General features: G+C 44.7%; 1 protein-coding gene across 1 annotated transcript in view; it reads left to right on the top strand.

Moving 5' to 3' along the window:
- Window positions 1–20,319, top strand: part of CREB3L2 (cAMP responsive element binding protein 3 like 2) — a 40,455-nt gene that overhangs the window by 9,221 nt on the left and 10,915 nt on the right. Inside the window, exon 2 of the mRNA XM_073567572.1 lies at window positions 19,737–19,953. Within this exon, the coding sequence (XP_073423673.1) occupies window positions 19,737–19,953 (217 nt within the window). The remainder of the gene's footprint in view (window positions 1–19,736; window positions 19,954–20,319) is intronic.

Below are 20,319 nucleotides of genomic sequence, written 5' to 3'. Positions count from 1 at the left end.
AAAATCTACTGTATATACGGTGTGTATATGTGTGTGTGTGTGTGTGTGTATGTATATGTATGTGTGTGTATATATATATATATATATATATATATATACACATACAGGAAAGATGTACCGTATATCTTTGTACCGTGTTAGCCAGTGGATAGAAAAATATTCAGGATTGAGAGTCCTCAGTGGTTGATACCTTTTAATGGCTAACTGAAAAGATGGTAACACATTGCAAGCTTTCGAGACTACTCAGGTCTCTTCATCAGGCTAGACTAATACAAAATCTGAAGTCACATATTTATGCACAATACAGCCTAGAAAAAATGCAATCGATAAGACAAGTGACGTGAAGCAGAACTATCAATATGGGAGAGGGAGAAACATAAATATAAACATTGGACCAGTTCATAGATAAGGAGTCCGGATGTTTTATGGTCCTCTGATTGGGGTCTAGTTCTGTGTTGCCCCGCATTTATAATGACCACGGACAAGATAAAGATCCCCAACTCACATCAGGACTACAAGATCCCAGGTACTTTCACCTGCATTACATCTAATGTGGTGTACTTAATTATTTGTACTAAATGTCCAACTGGGGGTCTGTATGTGGGGGAGACAGGGCAAAAGCTTAAAACAAGGATGAATGCTCATCGTCACACTATAAGAGAAAAAAGAATGGATCTACCTGTGGCAAAACATTTCTGTATCCCTGATCACAGCAGCATGGATATGAAATTACTGGTATTGAAAGGTAACTTCACATCTCAGAGAGAGAGACGAGTTTGGGAGTACAAATTTATGACGACCTTTGACACTCTCAGTGCTGGAATGAATGTGTCGCATGGATTTATGTCTTTTTACATCAATTAAGGAATTTCCTTTTAAAACCTTGCGGGGCAACACAGAACTAGACCCCAATCAGAGGACCATAAAACATCCAGACTCCTTATCTATGAACTGGTCCAATGTTTATATTTATGTTTCTCCCTCTCCCATATTGATAGTTCTGCTTCACGTCACTTGTCTTATCTATTGCATTTTTTCTAGGCTGTATTGCGCATAAATATTTGACTTCAGATTTTGTATTAGTCTAGCCTGATGAAGAGACCTGAGTAGTCTCGAAAGCTTGCAATGTATCACCATCTTTTCAGTTAGCCATTAAAAGGTATCAACTACTGAGGACTCTCAATCCTGAATATTTTTATATATATATATATATATATATATATATATATATATATATATATATATATTTATATTTTTTAGATTGCTTAATTTTTTTATTTTATCCATTTTACTGGTTGACATTGTCCGGATGTTACGTTCTCTCCTCATGAGCATAGGTGTTTAGTCTTCCCGAACCCCCCCTGACAGACAGTTTAGCCAAAGACATCTGTATTTTCCTTCTCGTAAAACTTGTTTCACTCTTTTTGAGCCTCTGTTTCTGGTGGAGGATGGGAAGAACGTTGAAGAACAGCCAAACCAAATACAGATGTTCAAGAATTATAGGATGGGGCTGATGGCTAATGGCTGCAAGATGTGAATGTAATGTCCACATGACTCGGGAAGGTTGGGTGGGGAAGAGTGTTGTCATTTTGCTACTGACAGCCATTGAAGAAAACAGTCTGGTGGTGCACCGTCTCCTCAGGAGGACCTGTCACTTCATATTTTTTGTATTTCCTGGTCAGATCTGGATTTTAACGATCGACCTAGAAGTTTTTTTTTCCGTTTTTAGTCAATGGGTTTTCAATGGTTTTGAGAATTTTTTTTCAGCTTTTTCTTTTTTGGTTGAGGTCTTGCTTTTTCAGTTATACCTGAGTATAATCTACCTAGGTCTAAATTTGGGGGGTATGATGATATTTGATGGTCCAACCTTCAAGACCCCCTCTCCAAACAGCATCTTTGTTGTTTTACAGAGACGAAAGGACTCATTCAGACGGGCTTCTTAGTTCCTTTGTAATGCTGATCAATGAGGTCTCTCGAAGTTCGGACCCCCACAGATCAAACATTGATGGCCTATCTTAAGATAGATCCTCAGTGATAGAAGACTAAACAGACTCATGTCTCCTCACAATCTTTCAATGCTCGACCCTGATTCTTATTTACAAATGCTCAACCTTGACTCTTGGTGTAAACGGCTACATTCTAGGTATGAGGACACCTCCAGACCATCTCGATGTTCCACGTTAAGCCCCCCCACACACATTAGACTGTCAGCCGAAATCAACAGGTTTTGGTGACAGTCTAATATGGATCCTAGACAGTTGATTGTTTGGGAAGTTAATTATCCGTTATGTCCGACTGTTGAGCCTTTTATTTTCCCGAAGATGAGCAGGACCGCCGGCGGCTCTCTGAGAGCACGTGACTTTAAACAAAAGAGCGCTCCTGTCTGTGGAAGAGACGACCGCCATCAATTGACCGACAGTCATCAAGTGTCTATGACGGGCTTGGCTTAACATCCTCCTTGTAGGTATCTTCTGATCTTCAGCACCACACCTGATTCAGATTTGTGAGATATTGGTCCTTTAGATACCAAAAATCTGGAGGCCCAAATTTCGGCATCCTCTACTTTCCCCCTTTTGGATGCTGTTGTAAATAGTTAGTGGCATCTTTCTGCAATTCTTTCCAGAGACGACCCAGTAACTTAATCATCTCCGGAACTTCTCATTACTGAACAAATAAGATGGTTAAAGAGGTATGGCTACATCTAATCTGTAGTTTCTTGCATTACAGTAAGTCACGAGACACCCATAACTTTTCTATGGTATGTTTTTTTTTGTTTTTAATATTTCTGTTTCAATAAAGTTATTGAAGACTTAAAGGGGGACTCCATTGTACTTTGCGTCTGCTCAGAAGGACATACAAAAGACACCACTTTGTTTTGAATTTCACACACCATGTTGGTGCAAACTCGATATTCGGCTGCAAATCTTTACCTGATTTCCTTTAAATTGACATGATCCATGTGTACAGACACCCCGGCGTACTGAATGGGATTAATTCAGAGGCAGACAATTGAAATGTCAGTTCCCCCTCAGGTTATTAGCAGATGTATCTAGTGGGTTAATTAATTAGTGGCCTGGCATGTACAGTAAATCCACACCGCATTGTCTGGTAGTGTATTGTTTGGCTCTTAAATTGGCACGTAGATAGGTTACTCTACTAGATGAGTAACAGTGACCCCTTCAGGTCACTTACTTACTGCAGGCCATTTTAAAAAACAAAAATGTAAAAAAAAATGTGCATAACATTTGAATTGAAACTTTTTGAACATTTTGGTTTACAACAGTTGTAAATAAATGGTATATTACTTTGAAATGGCATTTGGGAAGTGGATCCTTTAAGATAACATTGTGGAATCAAGCAGGCTTTGTGGCATACAATAGACAAGGTGTGTTTCACTCTGAGGAATGTCTTTTCGTCTGCAATGCAATATTTTTTTCTTGTGATCCAGCCATCTTGATAACGCTTCTCCAGAAATGCTCATATTGTAAAAATTTTACGTCAACGCCTACTGCCTCCGCTGTACTGTACACGCTCAGAGCTGAGAATACACCCCTTGTAATATTCACGCCCTTATTATGCATGCACTATATGTGCAACATTGTGGATGATGGCGGCACTATGGCATCGTATGCTGACCATGAATTTGGTGGATTGTAATGGCATTACAGTAATAAAATATTACTGCCCATTGGCTCTGTGGAAGGAAATGGCACTATAGTAGTCATAAATACTACTGCCTGTGGGTCTAAATTACACTATAGTAAAAATAAATACTACCGCCCATTGACTGTATGGATGGAATTGGCACTATAGAAATAAATACTACTGCCCATGGGGCTCTGTGGATGTTGATATTAAAGTACCGTAATAATAAATACTACTGCCTATGGGTTCTGTGAATGATAATGGCACTATAGTAATAATACTACCGACCATGAACTCTGTGGATTGTAATGGCACTAGAGTACTGTTAAAAAAAAAAAAAATCATTGTGTGAATGGAAATGACACTACAGTTATAATAAATACTACCACCCTTGGGTTCTGTGGATGGTAAGTAGTAGTATGGTACTACTGCCTATGGGCTCTGTAGATGATAACATTACAGTAATAATAAATACTACTGCCTATGGGTTCTGTGAATGGTAATGGCACTATAGTGATAAATACTATCGCCCATGAGCTATGGTAATGGCACTATAGTAATAATAACTACCACTTATGGGTTCTGTGAATGGTAATGAGACTACAATAATAATAAATACTACCGCCTATGGGTTCTGTGGATGGTAATGACACTATAGTAATAAAAACTGCTGCTCTTTGGTTCTGTGAATAGTAATGGCATTATATTACTAATAATTACTACCACTCATTAGTTCTGTGAATGGTAATGGCACTATAGTAATAATAACTACTGCCACTCATGATTTTTGTGACCGTATGCTAAAAAAATGGTCTAACTCATGGGTTCTGTAGATAATATTGACAATATATAGTTATAATTATACTTCTCCCTATGGATTCTGTAGATGGTGGTGGAATAATATTGCCACCCATCGGTTGATATCCACTCAGAAGAGTAATTGTTCCCACGTTCCTTGTATTGGTTTCCTTCTGCGTTCAACGTTGATTTCCATTTTTCAAAAACTAACTCTAGAATAGATGTGTATCATCAAAATTGTCCTTGGTGAGCGTACAACATTCCCAAGTCTACATCAATGATGGGGAACTCGAAATCACCATCTTTGTTGATGGAAACATTAAGTTCTTCATGAGGTCATCCAATATGTTTCTGGCTGGTGGCCTTCGAAAGGAGCCCCGTTATATATCTGGCAGCTATCCCCCCCCTTATATTCATGAATGTTCAGCGCCCATGGGTGATGGATCAGCTGATCCTTTTCGAAATCTAATGGGGGACTTTACACTGTCGAGAACCTGTGTGTTTGAAGCATCAGTGAAAGAATTCTCAGGGGAAAACCAAGACTTGGACACCAAATTCGTAGATCGTGTGTGGAAATCACCCAACGCTATCACTGGTGTTGCTACTCAAGAGAAATCCCCTGTGACATTAGGATACCATCCTGTGAGCACAGAAGGAGTTAAATCTTTACAAAGCCACATTTCTTGATGGTATCCAGGCCCCACCATAGTTTGTTTTTCTGGTTAAGTCATCCAGCTTGGCCCACAGGACGCTCAACTTTCTGGAAACCTCATACTGTACTCGGCTAGAGATATGCTAAGTGACTCAACGTTAATGCCAGTTCTGTAAGCCCTTTTCAGAACTCGGCCAGTTCCTGAGGTCTCTAAGGGCCTATGAACTGGACAGCTCCATGGTTGATCGACGCCAAGAAAAATGATGCTGTGGTTTAAGAAAACTCCCTTCTGAAGACACTGCCTCTATTGTCCTCTTTGATATTATTCTATAATTTCTTTTTTTTTTGTTACAAAAAGTTTTGGAAAACATTACAAAACCTTTGATTCCGAGAGCAAATGGTCCAAAGAGGCCCTACATGAGGACAAAAATTGGATCTTCTGTTGGGGCAAAATTGGATTTAGTGATAAAGATCCTTACAGCATAAATCATGAACCTGTGGGCATCTTTCGTGCCCTTTTCAAAGAGAACCTGACACTTTCTCTCCCACAAAAACTGAGTTAAATTCCCTTATATAAATTCATAAGCTGCCCTGATTCTGCCGCTCTTTTCCGTTTTGCACTGCGTCGCTCCATTGCAGAGATATTCACTTTTGTTTCTTCTGGGGCGCAGTACATGAAGTCTCTCCTTGCAGTTCAACTAGGTGTTTCTCCAGACATCTCTGGGGGCATTCGCTTTCAACATCCCTCTCAGATGCTGCCAATCACAGCTTAGGCCTGTTTCACACTTCCGTTTTTTGATGTCAGTCAAAATCCGCCAATTTTCTAAAAAAAAAAAACGGATCCGCCAAAAAGGGGCAGATCTGTTTTTTTCCCCTATAGACTTGCATTAGCGGCAGATCTTGACTGACGGTCGTCCGTCCCACCCGTTTTTTGACGGATCCGTCAAAATTTTAGCGTCTCCTGGGTGGATGGGACAGACGCTGCAACGTTTTTTCAGAGTGACAGTCCGCTAATTTATATTGCGAATGCCCGGCAGATTCGCTCGAACAGGGCTTTTAACCCCTGAATAGCGTTCCAGAACAGTCGTGCAAAAAAATTTCTCTCTCTCTCTTTTTTTTTTTTTTCCGCCGGACTCGTTTTCCTTTAAATTTCGGTCACTACCTTCTAAAGCGGATCCGTCCAAAAACGGATCCGGTGGCATCCGTTTGTGTCACAACGCTGGTGGATTTGGACTGACGTCAAATAACTGAAATGTGAAAAAGGCCTTATGATTGCTATATCAACTCTGAGCTGTGATTGGCAGCTTCTTGGTGGGAGGGATGACAGCGCACACACCTAGAAAAGCAATGGCTGAAAAACAGAGATTTCACATATTGCACTTCCAAATAAATAAATGTGAATATCTCTGCAACGGAGCAATGCAGCACAAAACGGAAAATAGGGGCTGAATCAGGAGCCTGGGAATTTTTACAAGGTATTTAACACATTTTTTTTTTTTTTTTTTTAAAGCTAGTGACAGGTCCTCTGGTTGTTTGCTCCTTAAAAAGTTCCAATGCTACAGTGCTGATGATCTATTCTACCTGCCCTGAACTGTTTTTGATCTAGAATTCCTGGTAAGTAATCAATGTGTAACTCCTGCGCCTCCACTATGGACTATGATGTTGGATTTGGCTCAGACTCTCCAGCAGTAAATAACTAGATAACGTTTGCCTAACATCTGCAGATACAGGGCAGCCCAGGTCACAGATGGTGTAAACCATCTCCGATCCAGGACTCTCAACGTGCATCAGGCTAGAGCCCATATTTCATAATCGTCTTCCTCGTGGGTGGAGCTATTTCTTGTGTGATCGTTGTCGCCCCCTGCTGTAAGGCGGTGGGGGAATGGATGTGACAACAGCTGTGAGTACATATCTGGATCAGAATAGTTGTCAGCTATCCTTAACAATACTACCCCCTATAGATGAGACTTTATATCTGACGTGTTATTTCTTAGAGGAATTGTCTTTGGAAAACCTGTTTTTTTAGGAGCTTATGAGAACTTTGAGGCAAAAATGGAGGACCCCAGTTTAGGATCCTATACTATTAACCATACAGAACAGCTTTACCTCTGGAGGACCCACATATGACCAGAATCTTGTAATGCTTCCTTTTCCCTGTGGTGGCGCCACAGAGAAACCGAACACTTGCTGCCAGGTTTCCATACAGCTGATCGCCTGTGATCAGCACTAAAAAAGAGGATTTTAAAAGTGGACAGCCCTTTAAAGGTCTGATTGATGATGTCACCATTATATCATCAAAAAACTTTTTTTTTTTTATGAACAAAAATAATTAGATTTAGTAGACTTTTGTATAGAAATGACATTCATACCGGTGCCGTATAGGCCGCATTGTCTCATAAGGAGACACCAGGGTTGTAAAAAAGCATCTGGCTGGTGGGGATCCTGGCACAGATTTAGCTTAGGAGCCCGAGAGCTTGTGCCCATTTCACCGCATAGGACTATATGGAGAAGATCTGCTTCTTGTTACTATTTATTGCACCCTGACCACACGTGGACCATGTGTATTAAGCACATCCACATGAATTCCAAAAGTTCAGATCGTTCTTATGGACAAAAAGTGAAGTCCGTTGGTTACGATATGACTATTTAGTTGTTTGTGTGTATATTAAGTACAGCTCACAAATGTTATTAATGCTATTCAGGGCGGTTTCCTAGAAAGAACACGGTGTAATATAACAGGTCACTTTAACCCAGGGCAGCGTCTCCTGTTACTGGTGTACCGGGTCATTACTGCCTGTTCTAAGATAATTTGTCCCATTTTTGTAGGACGGATCTGCATACAATATCTCATCTGTCTGAGTCTCCCTAAAAATATTAAAGAAAGTCATTCTCTTCCGTAAGATTATTTGTTTCAGGAAAAACTCTGTGGCAACCAGAAAATACTACCAAAATACCATACTGTGCTCCAATAGTGCCACCATACTGTGCTCCAATAGTGCCACCATACTGTGCTCCAATAGTGCCACCATACTGTGCTCCAATAGTGCCACCATACTGTGCTCCAATAGTGCCACCATACTGTGCTCCAATAGTGCCACCATACTGTGCTCCAATAGTGCCACCATACTGTGCTCCAATAGTGCCACCATACTGTGCTCCAATAGTGCCACCATACTGTGCTCCAATAGTGCCACCATACTGTGCTCCAATAGTGCCACCATTCTGTGCTCCAATAGTGCCACCATACTGTGCTCCAATAGTGCCACCATACTGTGCTCCAATAGTGCCACCATACTGTGCTCCAATAGTGCCACCATACTGTGCTCCAATAGTGCCACCATACTGTGCTCCAATAGTGCCACCATACTGTGCTCCAATAGTGCCACTATTATGTGCTCCAATTGTGCCACTATACTGTGCTTCAATAGCCCCACCATACTGTGCTCCAATAGCGCCACCATACTGTGCTCCAATAGTGCCACCATACTGTGCTCCAATAGTGCCACCATACTGTGCTCCAATAGTGCCACCATACTGTGCTCCAATAGTGCCACCATACTGTGCTCCAATAGTGCCACCATACTGTGCTCCAATAGTGCCACCATACTGTGCTCCAATAGTGCCACCATACTGTGCTCCAATAGTGCCACCAGGGAATGCTCCAATAGTGCCACCAGGGAATGCTCCAATACTACCACCAAAGAATGTTCCAATAGTTTTACCATGCTGTACTCCAATAGTGCCATCATACTGTGTTCCAATAGTTTTACCATGCTGTACTCCAATAGTGCCATCATACTGTGCTCCAATAGTTTAACTATACTGTGTTTCAATAGTGCCATCATACTGTGCTCCAATATTTTTACTTTTGTGTTCCAATTGTGCCACCATACTGTGCTCCAATAGTTTTGCCATACTGTGCTCCAATAGTTTTACTATACTATGCTCCAATAGTGCCATCAGAGAGTGCTCCAACAGTGCCATCATACTGTGCTCCAGTAGTTTTTCTATTATGTGCTCCAATTGTGCCACCATACTGTGCTCCAATAGTTTTACCATATTGTGCTCCAAGTTTTACTATACTGTGTTCCAATAGTGCCACCATACTGTGCTCCAATAGTGCCACCATACTCTGCTCCAATAGTGCCACCATACCCTGCTCCAATAGTGCCACCATTCCCTGCTCCAATAGTGCCATCATACTGTGTTCCAATAGTGCCACCATACCCTGCTCCAATAGTGCCATCATACTGTGTTCCAATAGTGCCACCATACCCTGCTCCAATAGTGACACCATAGTGTGCTCCAATAGTGACACCATAGTGTGCTCCAATAGTGCCACCATACCGTGCTGCAATAGTGCCACCATACCGTGCTGCAATAGTGCCACCATACCGTGCTGCAATAGTGCCACCATACCGTGCTGCAATAGTGCCACCATACCGTGCTGCAATAGTGCCACCATACCGTGCTGCAATAGTGCCACCATACCGTGCTGCAATAGTGCCACCATACCGTGCTGCAATAGTGCCACCATACCGTGCTGCAATAGTGCCACCATACCGTGCTGCAATAGTGCCACCATACCGTGCTGCAATAGTGCCACCATACCGTGCTGCAATAGTGCCACCATACCGTGCTGCAATAGTGCCACCATACCGTGCTGCAATAGTGCCACCATACCCTGCTCCAATAGTGCCACCATACCCTGCTCCAATAGTGACACCATACCCAGCTCCAATAGTGACACCATACCCAGCTCCAATAGTGACACCATACCCAGCTCCAATAGTGACACCATACCCTGCTCCAATAGTGACACCATACTCTGCTCCAATAGTGCCACCATACCCTGCTCCAATAGTGATACCATACTCTGCTCCAATAGTGCCACCATACTCTGCTCCAATAGTGCCATTATACCGTGTTCCAATAGTGCCACCATACTCTGCTCCAATAGTGCCATTATACCGTGTTCCAATAGTGCCACCATACTCTGCTCCAATAGTGCCATTATACCGTGTTCCAATAGTGCAACCATACTCTGCTCCAATAGTGCCATTATACCGTGTTCCAATAGTGCCACCATACTCTGCTCCAATAGTGCCATTATACCGTGTTCCAATAGTGCCACCATACTCTGCTCCAATAGTGCCATTATACTGTGTTGCAATAGTGCCACCATACTATGCTCCAATAGTGCCACCGTACTGTAATACTACTACTAGTGTTCAATCAGTACCGCCATATAGTTTTAAGAAGTACCACCACACTGTATTACCGCCAGATAATGCTCATACAATGCCATCAGTGGTCGAAAAGTTTTAGCACTCTAGTTTTCACCCAGCTTTCCTGCATCCATGAATGGCAACGATGAATAGATTATAGACAGATGTGACCTTGAGCAGCTCAGTATTGGGGGGGTGACATCCTCTCTAAAGGGGCCACGCTGGTTGTCACCCAGATTTCTCAGAAGTGATTATATGGGACAATGAAATTAATTATTGATGACGGAGTTCAGGTTTTCAGTTATTACTGCCCCCATTCATACCTCCGGACCCCCGCTGTGCGCTGCGAAAACATCGTGTCCAGGGATTACAAATGTCGTCAATTAATCCTTCGCTGCCTGCGGAAGATGATACCTCATCTATGAGTAAAGTTCTGGGAAGAAGCCTTTCAGTTGGTCTATTGATTCCAAGCGTAATTAACACTTTCCCTCCCTGTGTAGCCGCACATCCCCTGTATACTGTTACTGGTGGAGCATATAATGAGGGGCCTTGTATACTGGCCACAGGTCTGCACATTAATCCCTGATGCAACGCGAACCTATATATGACCTGATACTGAAAAAGGGATTTGCGGCATCTTGTGTTGGTCCCTGGTGTACGAATACTCAGACCATGAAGTCCCTAATAATAGTTGTCAGTACAGTATACAAGCAGTGTCTAGGTACCATATATTACCGAAATCACAGTGCCATATAATAGCCAAATAACTACCTAGGTAAAAGGAACACATGATACCCAGGTAAATACCTCGATATTGTGCTAAAATAATATTTACAGTGAAAATTGTGCTGCCATGCAGTTTTCACATTCCTTCCTAGTGTGCACCCCATGATTCCTGCCTGCCGCCACGCCTCCCTGCGGGGCCTCTTTCATTTGATTCTTACTTACGATGTTCCTCCCTATGGCATGCTTCTCTCTACGCTGCTCCTCCCTATGGGGTGCTTCTCTCTATGCTGCTCCTCCCTATGGCGTGCTTCTCTCTATGCTGCTCCTCCCTATGGCGTGCTTCTCTCTATGCTGCTCCTCCCTATGGCGTGCTTCTCTCTATGCTGCTCCTCCCTATGGCGTGCTTCTCTCTACGCTGCTCCTCCCTATGGCGTGCTTCTCTCGACGCTGCTCCTTTCTATGGCGTGCTTCTCCCTACGCTGCTCCTCCATATAGCGGGCTTCTCCCTACGCTGCTCCTTCCTATGGCGTGCTTCTCCCTACGCTCCTCCTCCCTTTGACGTTCTTCTCTCTATGCTGCTCCTCCCTATGGCGTGCTTCTCTCTATGCTGCTCCCCCCTATGGCGTGCTTCTCTGTATGCTGCTCCTCCCTATGGCGTGCTTCTCTTTACACTGCTCCTCCCTATATAGTGCTTCTCTGTATGCTGCTCCTCCCTATGTCATGCTGCTCTCTACGCTGCTCCTCCCTATGTCATGCTGCTCTCTACGCTGCTCCTCCCTATGGCGTGCTTCTCTCTACGCTGCTCCTCCCTATGACGTACTTCTCTCTACGCTGCTCCTCCCTATGACGTGTTTCTCTCTACGCTGCTCCTCCCTATATAGTGCTTCTCTCTACACTGCTCCTCCCTATGGCATGCTGCTCTCTACGCTGCTCCCCTCTATGGCATGCTGCTCCCCTCTATGGCATGCTGCTCTCTACGCTGCTCCCCTCTATGGCGTACTTCTCTCTACGCTGCTCCTCCCTATGACGTACTTCTCTCTACGCTGCTCCTCCCTATGACATACTTCTCTCTACGCTGCTCCTCCCTATGACGTACTTCTCTCTACGCTGCTCCTCCCTATGACGTACTTCTCTCTACGCTGCTCCTCCCTATGACGTACTTCTCTCTACGCTGCTCCTCCCTATGACGTACTTCTCTCTACGCTGCTCCCCTCTATGGCGTACTTCTCTCTACGCTGCTTCTCCCTATGACGTACTTCTCTCTACGCTGCTCCCCTCTATGGCGTACTTCTCTCTACGCTGCTCCTCCCTATGACGTACTTCTCTCTACGCTGCTCCTCCCTATGACGTACTTCTCTCTACGCTGCTCCCCTCTATGGCGTACTTCTCTCTACGCTGCTCCTCCCTATGACGTACTTCTCTCTACGCTGCTCCTCCCTATGACGTACTTCTCTCTACGCTGCTCCTCCCTATGGCATGCTGCTCTCTACGCTGCTCCCCTCTATGGCATGCTGCTCTCTACGCTGCTCCCCTCTATGGCGTACTTCTCTCTACGCTGCTTCTCCCTATGACGTACTTCTCTCTACGCTGCTTCTCCCTATGACGTACTTCTCTCTACGCTGCTCCTCCCTATGGCATGCTGCTCTCTACGCTGCTCCCCTCTATGGCATGCTGCTCTCTACGCTGCTCCCCTCTATGACGTACTTCTCTCTACGCTGCTCCTCCCTATGACGTACTTCTCTCTATGCTGCTCCTCCCTGTATAGTGCTTCTCTCTACGCTGCTCCTCCCTATGACGTACTTCTCTCTACGCTGATCCTCCCTATGACGTACTTCTCTCTATGCTGCTCCTACTTCTCTCTATGCTGCTCCTCCCTGTATAGTGCTTCTCTCTACGCTGCTCCTCCCTATGGCGTACTTCTCTCTACACTGCTCCTCCCTATGGCATGCTTCTCTCTACGCTGCTCCTTTCTATGGCGTGCTTCTCCCTATGGTGTGCTTCTCTCTACGCTGCTCCTCCATATAGCGGGCTTCTCCCTACGCTGCTCCTTCCTATGGTGGGCTTCTCCCTACGCTGCTCCTCCCTTTGATTTTTCTCTATGGAGTTCTCCTCCTTATGGTGTGTTCCTACTTTTTTTACTCCTCCCTACACTGCTCCTCTCACGAGACTTGTAATACAGTGCCTAAAGAAGGGTCCGCTTACACGGGCCAACTTGCGGCACTAAACAATTTCCAATCAGCTACTTGCTTGCTGGTCATTGGTTCTTTATCAATCAGGTTACACAGGAAGACCCGGCTTCAGATGTGCACGTAAACATCTGTAGCAGATCACTCAGTTCTGCAATTGTTCTGTGCAGCACAAAATATAATTTCACCCGATGTATGATTTGCTCGATCAATGGGGGATCGGCATTCTGGTTAGAGATCAAGATTAACGTGTGGCGTAAATGGTTCCATACATAAAGGTGCAATACAATAGTCACCATTATGATTGGTGGTCTTTGCCGCTGCGGATCTGCAGCAGAACTGCAGGTGATGTACAGTACCATTAAGGCCTGTTTCTAACATACGTTTTTACCTGTCAGTTGCCATCCGCCAAAAAGGCGGAGGACGGATCCGTGTCCGTCGAGACACCAACGGGTGCCACCGGACCGTTTATATGACTGGATCCGCCGATCTAGGAATGTAAAAGGAACCGCGCTTAAAAACAAAAATAAAAGACAGCCGATGTGCCGGGGGAAGACAAGTGCCGGGGGGACCGCGAGAAGAGAGCGGGGTCGCGGGAAGACATGTGCCGGGGGAGCTCGCGATGTCGCGGGAGGTCGGAGCTCGGGTGAGGAGACGGTGGGAGCGATGGTGAGAGAGATTTTAGCGGCTCCCAGGACGGCAGTAACTGGTTAAAATGCTTCCCGGGGCTATGATTCCGGGCATGCGCGGTTCAAACTGACGGTCCGTCATAGAGAAAAACTGTTGCAGGGTCCGTCTCATCCGCCCAGGAGCCGCTAAAATCTTGGCGGATCCGTACAAAAACGGGTAGGACGGACGACTGTCAGTCAAGATCCACCAATAATGTAAGTCTGTGGGGAAAAAACGGATCCGCCCCTTTTTTTGGCGGATCAGTTTTTTTTAAAAAAAATTGGCGGATTTTGACTGATGGCAAATAACGGATGTGTGAGACAGGCCTAAACACTATGAAAAAAAAAACCGCTGTGCACATGCTGCGGGAAAAAAAAAAGCAGCATGTGACTTCTTTTGTGCAGTTGTTTTCCACCTACTCCACTATAGGAATCCGCAGGTGGAAAACCGCAAAAAACAGGAAGAAATCCGCAGGAAAAATGCAGGTAATTTGACCTGCGGATTTTGTGAATTCTGCACAGAAAATGCATGCACAGAATACGCACCGTGTGCACATAGCCTTATCTATGTACAGACGGTCATGGAGAGGGCGTCTTTAAAGGGAAACTCCTGCAAATGACGTAGTTTTCTGACACTGTGCTCCTCAGGTCTGCAGGCCCTATAGTGATTGTTATATTTGAATGTCGCACCCCGGCCCACAGCCTTAGTGGAGTGATTGCTGCTCGCTGGGAGGGGTTCTCCAATGATGGATTCCAGATGTTGACGCCGGCTGGACCTGGCAGCCTCTACACACAAGAGACCGATTTCCGGACCTCGGACAGAATCCTGCACATTTGTGCCCAGCGCGGTCCTAGAGCCCTGATCATCGTCTCATTTCTGTCGTCCGGCGCTCATCTCTTAAGCAAAGAACCGCAACGATGAACCTACTTCCGATTTTTGTAGATATGGAATAGATGCATACAATTGGAATACACCTTTAAAGAAATGTCGCAGATTTGTAGCGCAACAATTTTTGAGATTTAGCGATAGGGACTTTTATATATGAAAAATGTATTAACAGGAAACCTACTGTTTAGATGACAGATAAGGAGCTGTATGTTTTTTTTACATATGCCGATGTCTGCACTCGCCTTGTCATATTAACCCTTGCCTTGAAAGGCCATTAAAAAAAAATTTTTTTGTTATGTCGCCTTAAAGATTAGTGATTAAATTGCAGGTTTCTGAAAAGACTGACTGTGAGATTACGTGTTGCGTAAAAGTGTGCCAGTTAGATTGCAGGTTGCCCGAAGGACTGACGGTCACCAGAAGGACTGCTGATGAGATTGCATGTTTCTTAAAGGACTTCTGGTAGTCTATCCGACTGTCGATAAGATTTCAGGTTGCTGAAACGACTGCCGATTAGTCTCAAACATTACCATTAGTAACACACTATGCCATCAATAATTAAAATCCTGCAGGGCACGCAAGGTCCCCGTGTTCACACCAGCACATGTCCAGTCCCGCTTGAAGTTCACCAGAAGGTCAAGTGGTCAGATGAGACCAAAATAGAACTTTTTGGTAACAAACCCACTTGCCATTTTTGGAGGAAGAAAAAGGATGAGTACAACCCCAGAACACCGTCCCAACCGTGAAGCATGGTGGGGGAAACATCATACTTTGAGGGTGCTTGTCTGCAAAGGGGAAAGGAAGACTGCACCATATTGAAGGGAGGATGGATGGGGTCATGTATCGCAAGATTTTGGCCAACAGTGTCCTTCCCTCAGTAAGAGCATTGAAGATGGGTCATGGCTGAGTCTTCCAGCATGACAATGACCAGAAACACACAGCCAGGGCAACTAAGGAGCGGCTCCGTAAGAAGCATTTCAAGGTCCTGGAGTGGCCTAGCCAGTCTCCAGACCTGAACCAAATAGAAAATCTTTGGAGGCAGCTGAAACTCAATGTTCCCCAGCGGACAGCCCCGAAACCTCAAAGATCTGGAGAAGATCTGTATGGAAGAGGGGGCCAAAATCCCTGCCTCAGTCTGTGCCAACTTAGCCAAAAAACTACAGGAAACATCTGACCTCTGTAACTGCAAAAAAAGGTTTCTGCACCAAATATTAAGTTCTGAGTTTTTCTATTGTATCAAATACTTATTTAATGCAATAAAATGCAAATTAATTATGTAAAAATCAGACAATGTGATTTTCTGGATTTTATTTTTAGATTCTGTCTCTCACAGGTGAAGTGTACCTACGATAAAAATTACAGACCTCTCCATTCTTTGTGGGCGGGAAAATTTGCAAAATCGGCAGTATATCAAATACTTATTTTCCCCACTGTATTAGGCGATTACCTCTTATAATATTCACCTGCACAACTAAAAGCTTTCCAGATAGTAAGATACCGCAGTCGGTCATAGTTGTTGGAAGGCGCAGAGACACCAGCAGAAGTTTTAGACTCTAGTTGCTTTGTGTCCCAATAAATTTCTAGAAAGAAAGCGTGAATTCCATCAACATTCCGAGAAGTGAGAGAGTGAGCCTCCAGGTATCTGTAGTCAGCGGCAGGAATGTCTTCTCAATCGGATGGTGGATGTCTGTCTCATGAAGAGATTCTTTGTACTTTTTTTTTTTTTTTCCAGGTAACACCTGGGCTCATATTTCTGCGTTCAGTGAGTTGGGATAAAGCTGGGACTTGTCGACTTACCTGAAGGCATGGAATATAGAAGTGTAGTTCAGGGATATGACCGAGTAAGGGCTAGCTTAACCTCTCTCCTCCCTGCCAGTCTGAACACGTTTAGAAGGGGGCATACATTTTTACATTTCAATACATTATTTAATACAATTTTTGGTATTTGAGATAAAAAAGGAAAATTAAAATATTTGAAGTCATCCATGGGGGGGTGCTGTAGAAGACTATGGCTGTTACATAACCAGAGAGGCTTTATTGCTTACCTCTCTTTTCCTATAAATTACTAGATTAAAAACACTAAAAATAAAATAACCGGTATGTAAGCTGAATAAATTTTCTTAAAGGGACAATTCTATGGGTCGGTATTGGGACTTCTTCTTTTTTTTTTTTTTTTTTTATCTGCCCTATTAATTCTAATCTATCAGGTTCAAAGTAACATTTTTTCTGTTGCCATACAGACATTTAAAAAAAAAAAAAGTCAGTTCACGTGACATTTTCATGTTGACCTGATAGAAAAAGACAGTTTCTAAACAGTCAGGGGGGTGGGGCTTTCATTTAAAGGGGCCATTTACAGGATTCATTTGTGTCCAGTATTATTATTTCAGAACATTAGATATCTATTTTAAAGGCGGTATTGGCCTTTTATAGACTTGTCACATTTATCTGATATTCTTAATATCACCGAGCACAAATTAAAAGGCGGCCATTTGTGAAGGTGAAAATAAAAATGGTTATTTAATTGAGCAAGTCTAGAAATCAGGAAGAGAATAAATGTAGGAAAAACATCTCTTGTGCAATATCCTCCGTCTGGGTTGTTTTGGACTCCTGGATTCAATAAATTGTTTTTGTTTTTTTTTTTTGCAGAGATTTCCAAGACAATGGGATTTTAGTGTTTTGAGTGGCAGATTTCCCACCAGTGGGCGCTTACTTTTTCCTGTAGTCTACCCCGTTGCTGGAGTCAACACTGAGCCCGGGACTCCCTTTGGTCCACTTCCAGGATGAGAATGTGGATGTGATCAGGGGACCCCCTGTAGAAAAATAAATCACTGTCTGTTTCTGGTTGAGTCGAGAGGGCGGGTGGGGGGCTTTATGTACAGATGATGCAATGCGGCCCGACTCTGTGTAATCCGGGCTGCGGAAAGTGTGTGCAGCCTCAAACATCTGGTCCCCATCTCTCCTCCCTCCCTGCCTAAAACAAACTTCGTCCTGTCCTCTGCACGTTGCTCTTTGAAACTTTTTTTTTTTGCACCATATATTGAAAGTGTCAAAAACGTGAGCCAAAACATAATGAAAATTTGCAGAATTTTTGCTCCTAGCGCCACTTCCTGCCCCCACCGTCCCGTATAGACCCTTATTGTCCATGTACAGCGGCCCCCGTGATAAGATAGCACCAGCTGCTTCCAAGGAGATATCCTCACAGTATTATTTTCCTCCTTTCCCACATTTCCAATTTTTTTTCTTTTTGGCGGAAAATGTGCCGTGACTCATGGAAAACCGATCGGGTTTCAGACTCGGGGTGTTTGTCTGGATTTGTGGTTCCTCCACGTAACTGTCTGGATTTTATTTTTCGTCTGTGGATTTGACTTCTTAACGCCGTCGCTGCTGAAGATCTCTGCAGCTTTTATTACTTTTTCTGCAGGATAGCTGACTCACAAGGAGTTAAGAGCTAGAATCAAGCCGACAAGGTGCCAGGTCACACCCCACCTCCTCTACTCAGATTTAAAGGGACTCTATAAAACTTAAAGGGATAGTAGATAGTAATTTGGCGGCTCATAATTGTGCTGCAGTGTAATAATGGAAGCTCTCTATTGTTCCATCTATCTTATATTTAGACTCCAAGCCAAACCCCTTAAACTAATATGGACACCAGACCATCCCCCTAAACTAATACAAACCCCAAGTCAAGTCTCCTAATACAGACCCCGGGCCAGGCCCCCTAATCTGGTGCGGACCCCGGGCCAGGCCCCCTAATCTGGTGCGGACCCCGGGCCAGGCCCCCTAATCTGGTGCGGACCCCGGGCCAGGCCCCCTAATCTGGTGCGGACCCCGGGCCAGGCCCCCTAATCTGGTGCGGACCCCGGGCCAGGCCCCCTAATCTGGTGCGGACCCCGGGCCAGGCCCCCTAATCTGGTGCGGACCCCGGGCCAGGCCCCCTCAACAACTGGTACGGGCCTCGGGCCAGGCCCCCTCAACAACTGGTACGGACCCCCGGGCCAGGCCCCCTCAACTGGTACAGCCTCACTAAACAAATATATAGACCCAATGAATAAAAACAGACCCATCTAAGTAATCGAGTTCCCTAAATAAATACATAACCTAGAATAGATTCTCTAAATTAGTAGACCCAACACAAGACCCCCCCGATAGATCTCAGACCAGAGTCCTAAATCAAATGTAGCCCCTAGGCCAAGCCCCCTAAATAAATGCAGAACAAAGACCATGCCCACTAAGTATATTTTGGAAATGAGATCTTCCTTGGAGTCTCTTGGACATTTCGGTGGAGTTGTCCCCTCGGCCTTTTCCCTTGGTGTCTCCGCTGTGTAGTAACTGGATTGTCCAATTGTCACATTCAGACCTGTCTAGAAGAATAAACTTTTCCCAGCCGAGAGGTCGCCGTGAGACGTCTGTGCCCCATACAGTATGTACAGTACATGTGTGTTTGCTGAGGCTTTTAACACTGATGGGTGGCCATGAAGGGTTCACCCTCCAGTGTACACACAATGTCCGTTTGTATAGAGATGTGCTCAGCTGGGCCGAGGCCGGGGGAGACTGCTGTGTGTACATTGGAGGGACGGGAAGGGATATCCTGTCCTGACCGGCTGCCCCCGTGGAACTATAACATCACAATGCCATCATACATCTGATCCTGGGAGAGCTGAGTGACAACCAATATGGCGGCAATCGTAATGGCAGCGATCTTGGCTCCCCCAAAGCTTCAGTTTTCTAGACCCTTTCAGAAAGCCGGACTGTGCCTGCTGCTGAAAATAGCAGCTTCCTTAATGTGATTCGGAGGAGTTAAAGGCAAACTCCCGGGCAGAAAACTACAGAGAGAGCCGTGGACATGTCCCTTGTCCTGATGGTGCCGTTGGATTAGTAGTTATGCTGTTTTGTTAGTTACGCTGTGATAACGTGAGGTTTCATTCGGCATTTCTTTGCTTTTTACAGCACTTCTCGGAGCTCCTTGATGACACCGCCCTGTTGGACGCCCTCGGACAGCTCATCGGAGACCCGTTCCTGACAGAGAAATATGAAATGATGGAAGTGGAGAATCCCAGCTCTCCCTCGCCGATGATTAAGGCAGAACATAGTTATTCCCTGTGTGGGGATTCACGCCCGCAGTCGCCCTTCACTCACGGATCTTCAGATGACAACTTCAGTGATGGTATAAAAGCCTGATATTGTTTGTTGGGGGAATGTTGTAGGTATATAGATTCGTGATGAGCCCAGCTTTGAGTGCGGAGTTCGATAGGTCGAGACTGGTGTGACGGGACAGGCCTTGGGCGTGCTTCTTACTTTAGGATGGGCCTTTGTTGTAATTATTCCGATGCGGGCTCGATCGCTCTAACATGAAGGGCCTCAGGGGCTTGATTATTCGGACAGGAATTACTCCTGAGGTGCCAGCTCTCGTTTTGCTCCCGGCAGGCCCTTGGCCTTGTCTTGCTCTCGACGGGGTCGGTTGTCATTTTGCTCTCGACGGGGTCGGTTGTCATTTTGCTCTCGACTGGGTCGGTTGTCATTTTGCTCTCGA

This window comes from Dendrobates tinctorius, unplaced genomic scaffold (assembly GCF_039654945.1).
Source record: "Dendrobates tinctorius isolate UK_male_01 unplaced genomic scaffold, ASM3965494v1 ptg000020l, whole genome shotgun sequence".
NCBI lineage: Eukaryota > Metazoa > Chordata > Amphibia > Anura > Dendrobatidae > Dendrobates > Dendrobates tinctorius.
The sequence above is the reverse complement of the archived record's forward strand: the minus strand, read 5'-3'. Positions and strand labels throughout refer to the sequence as shown.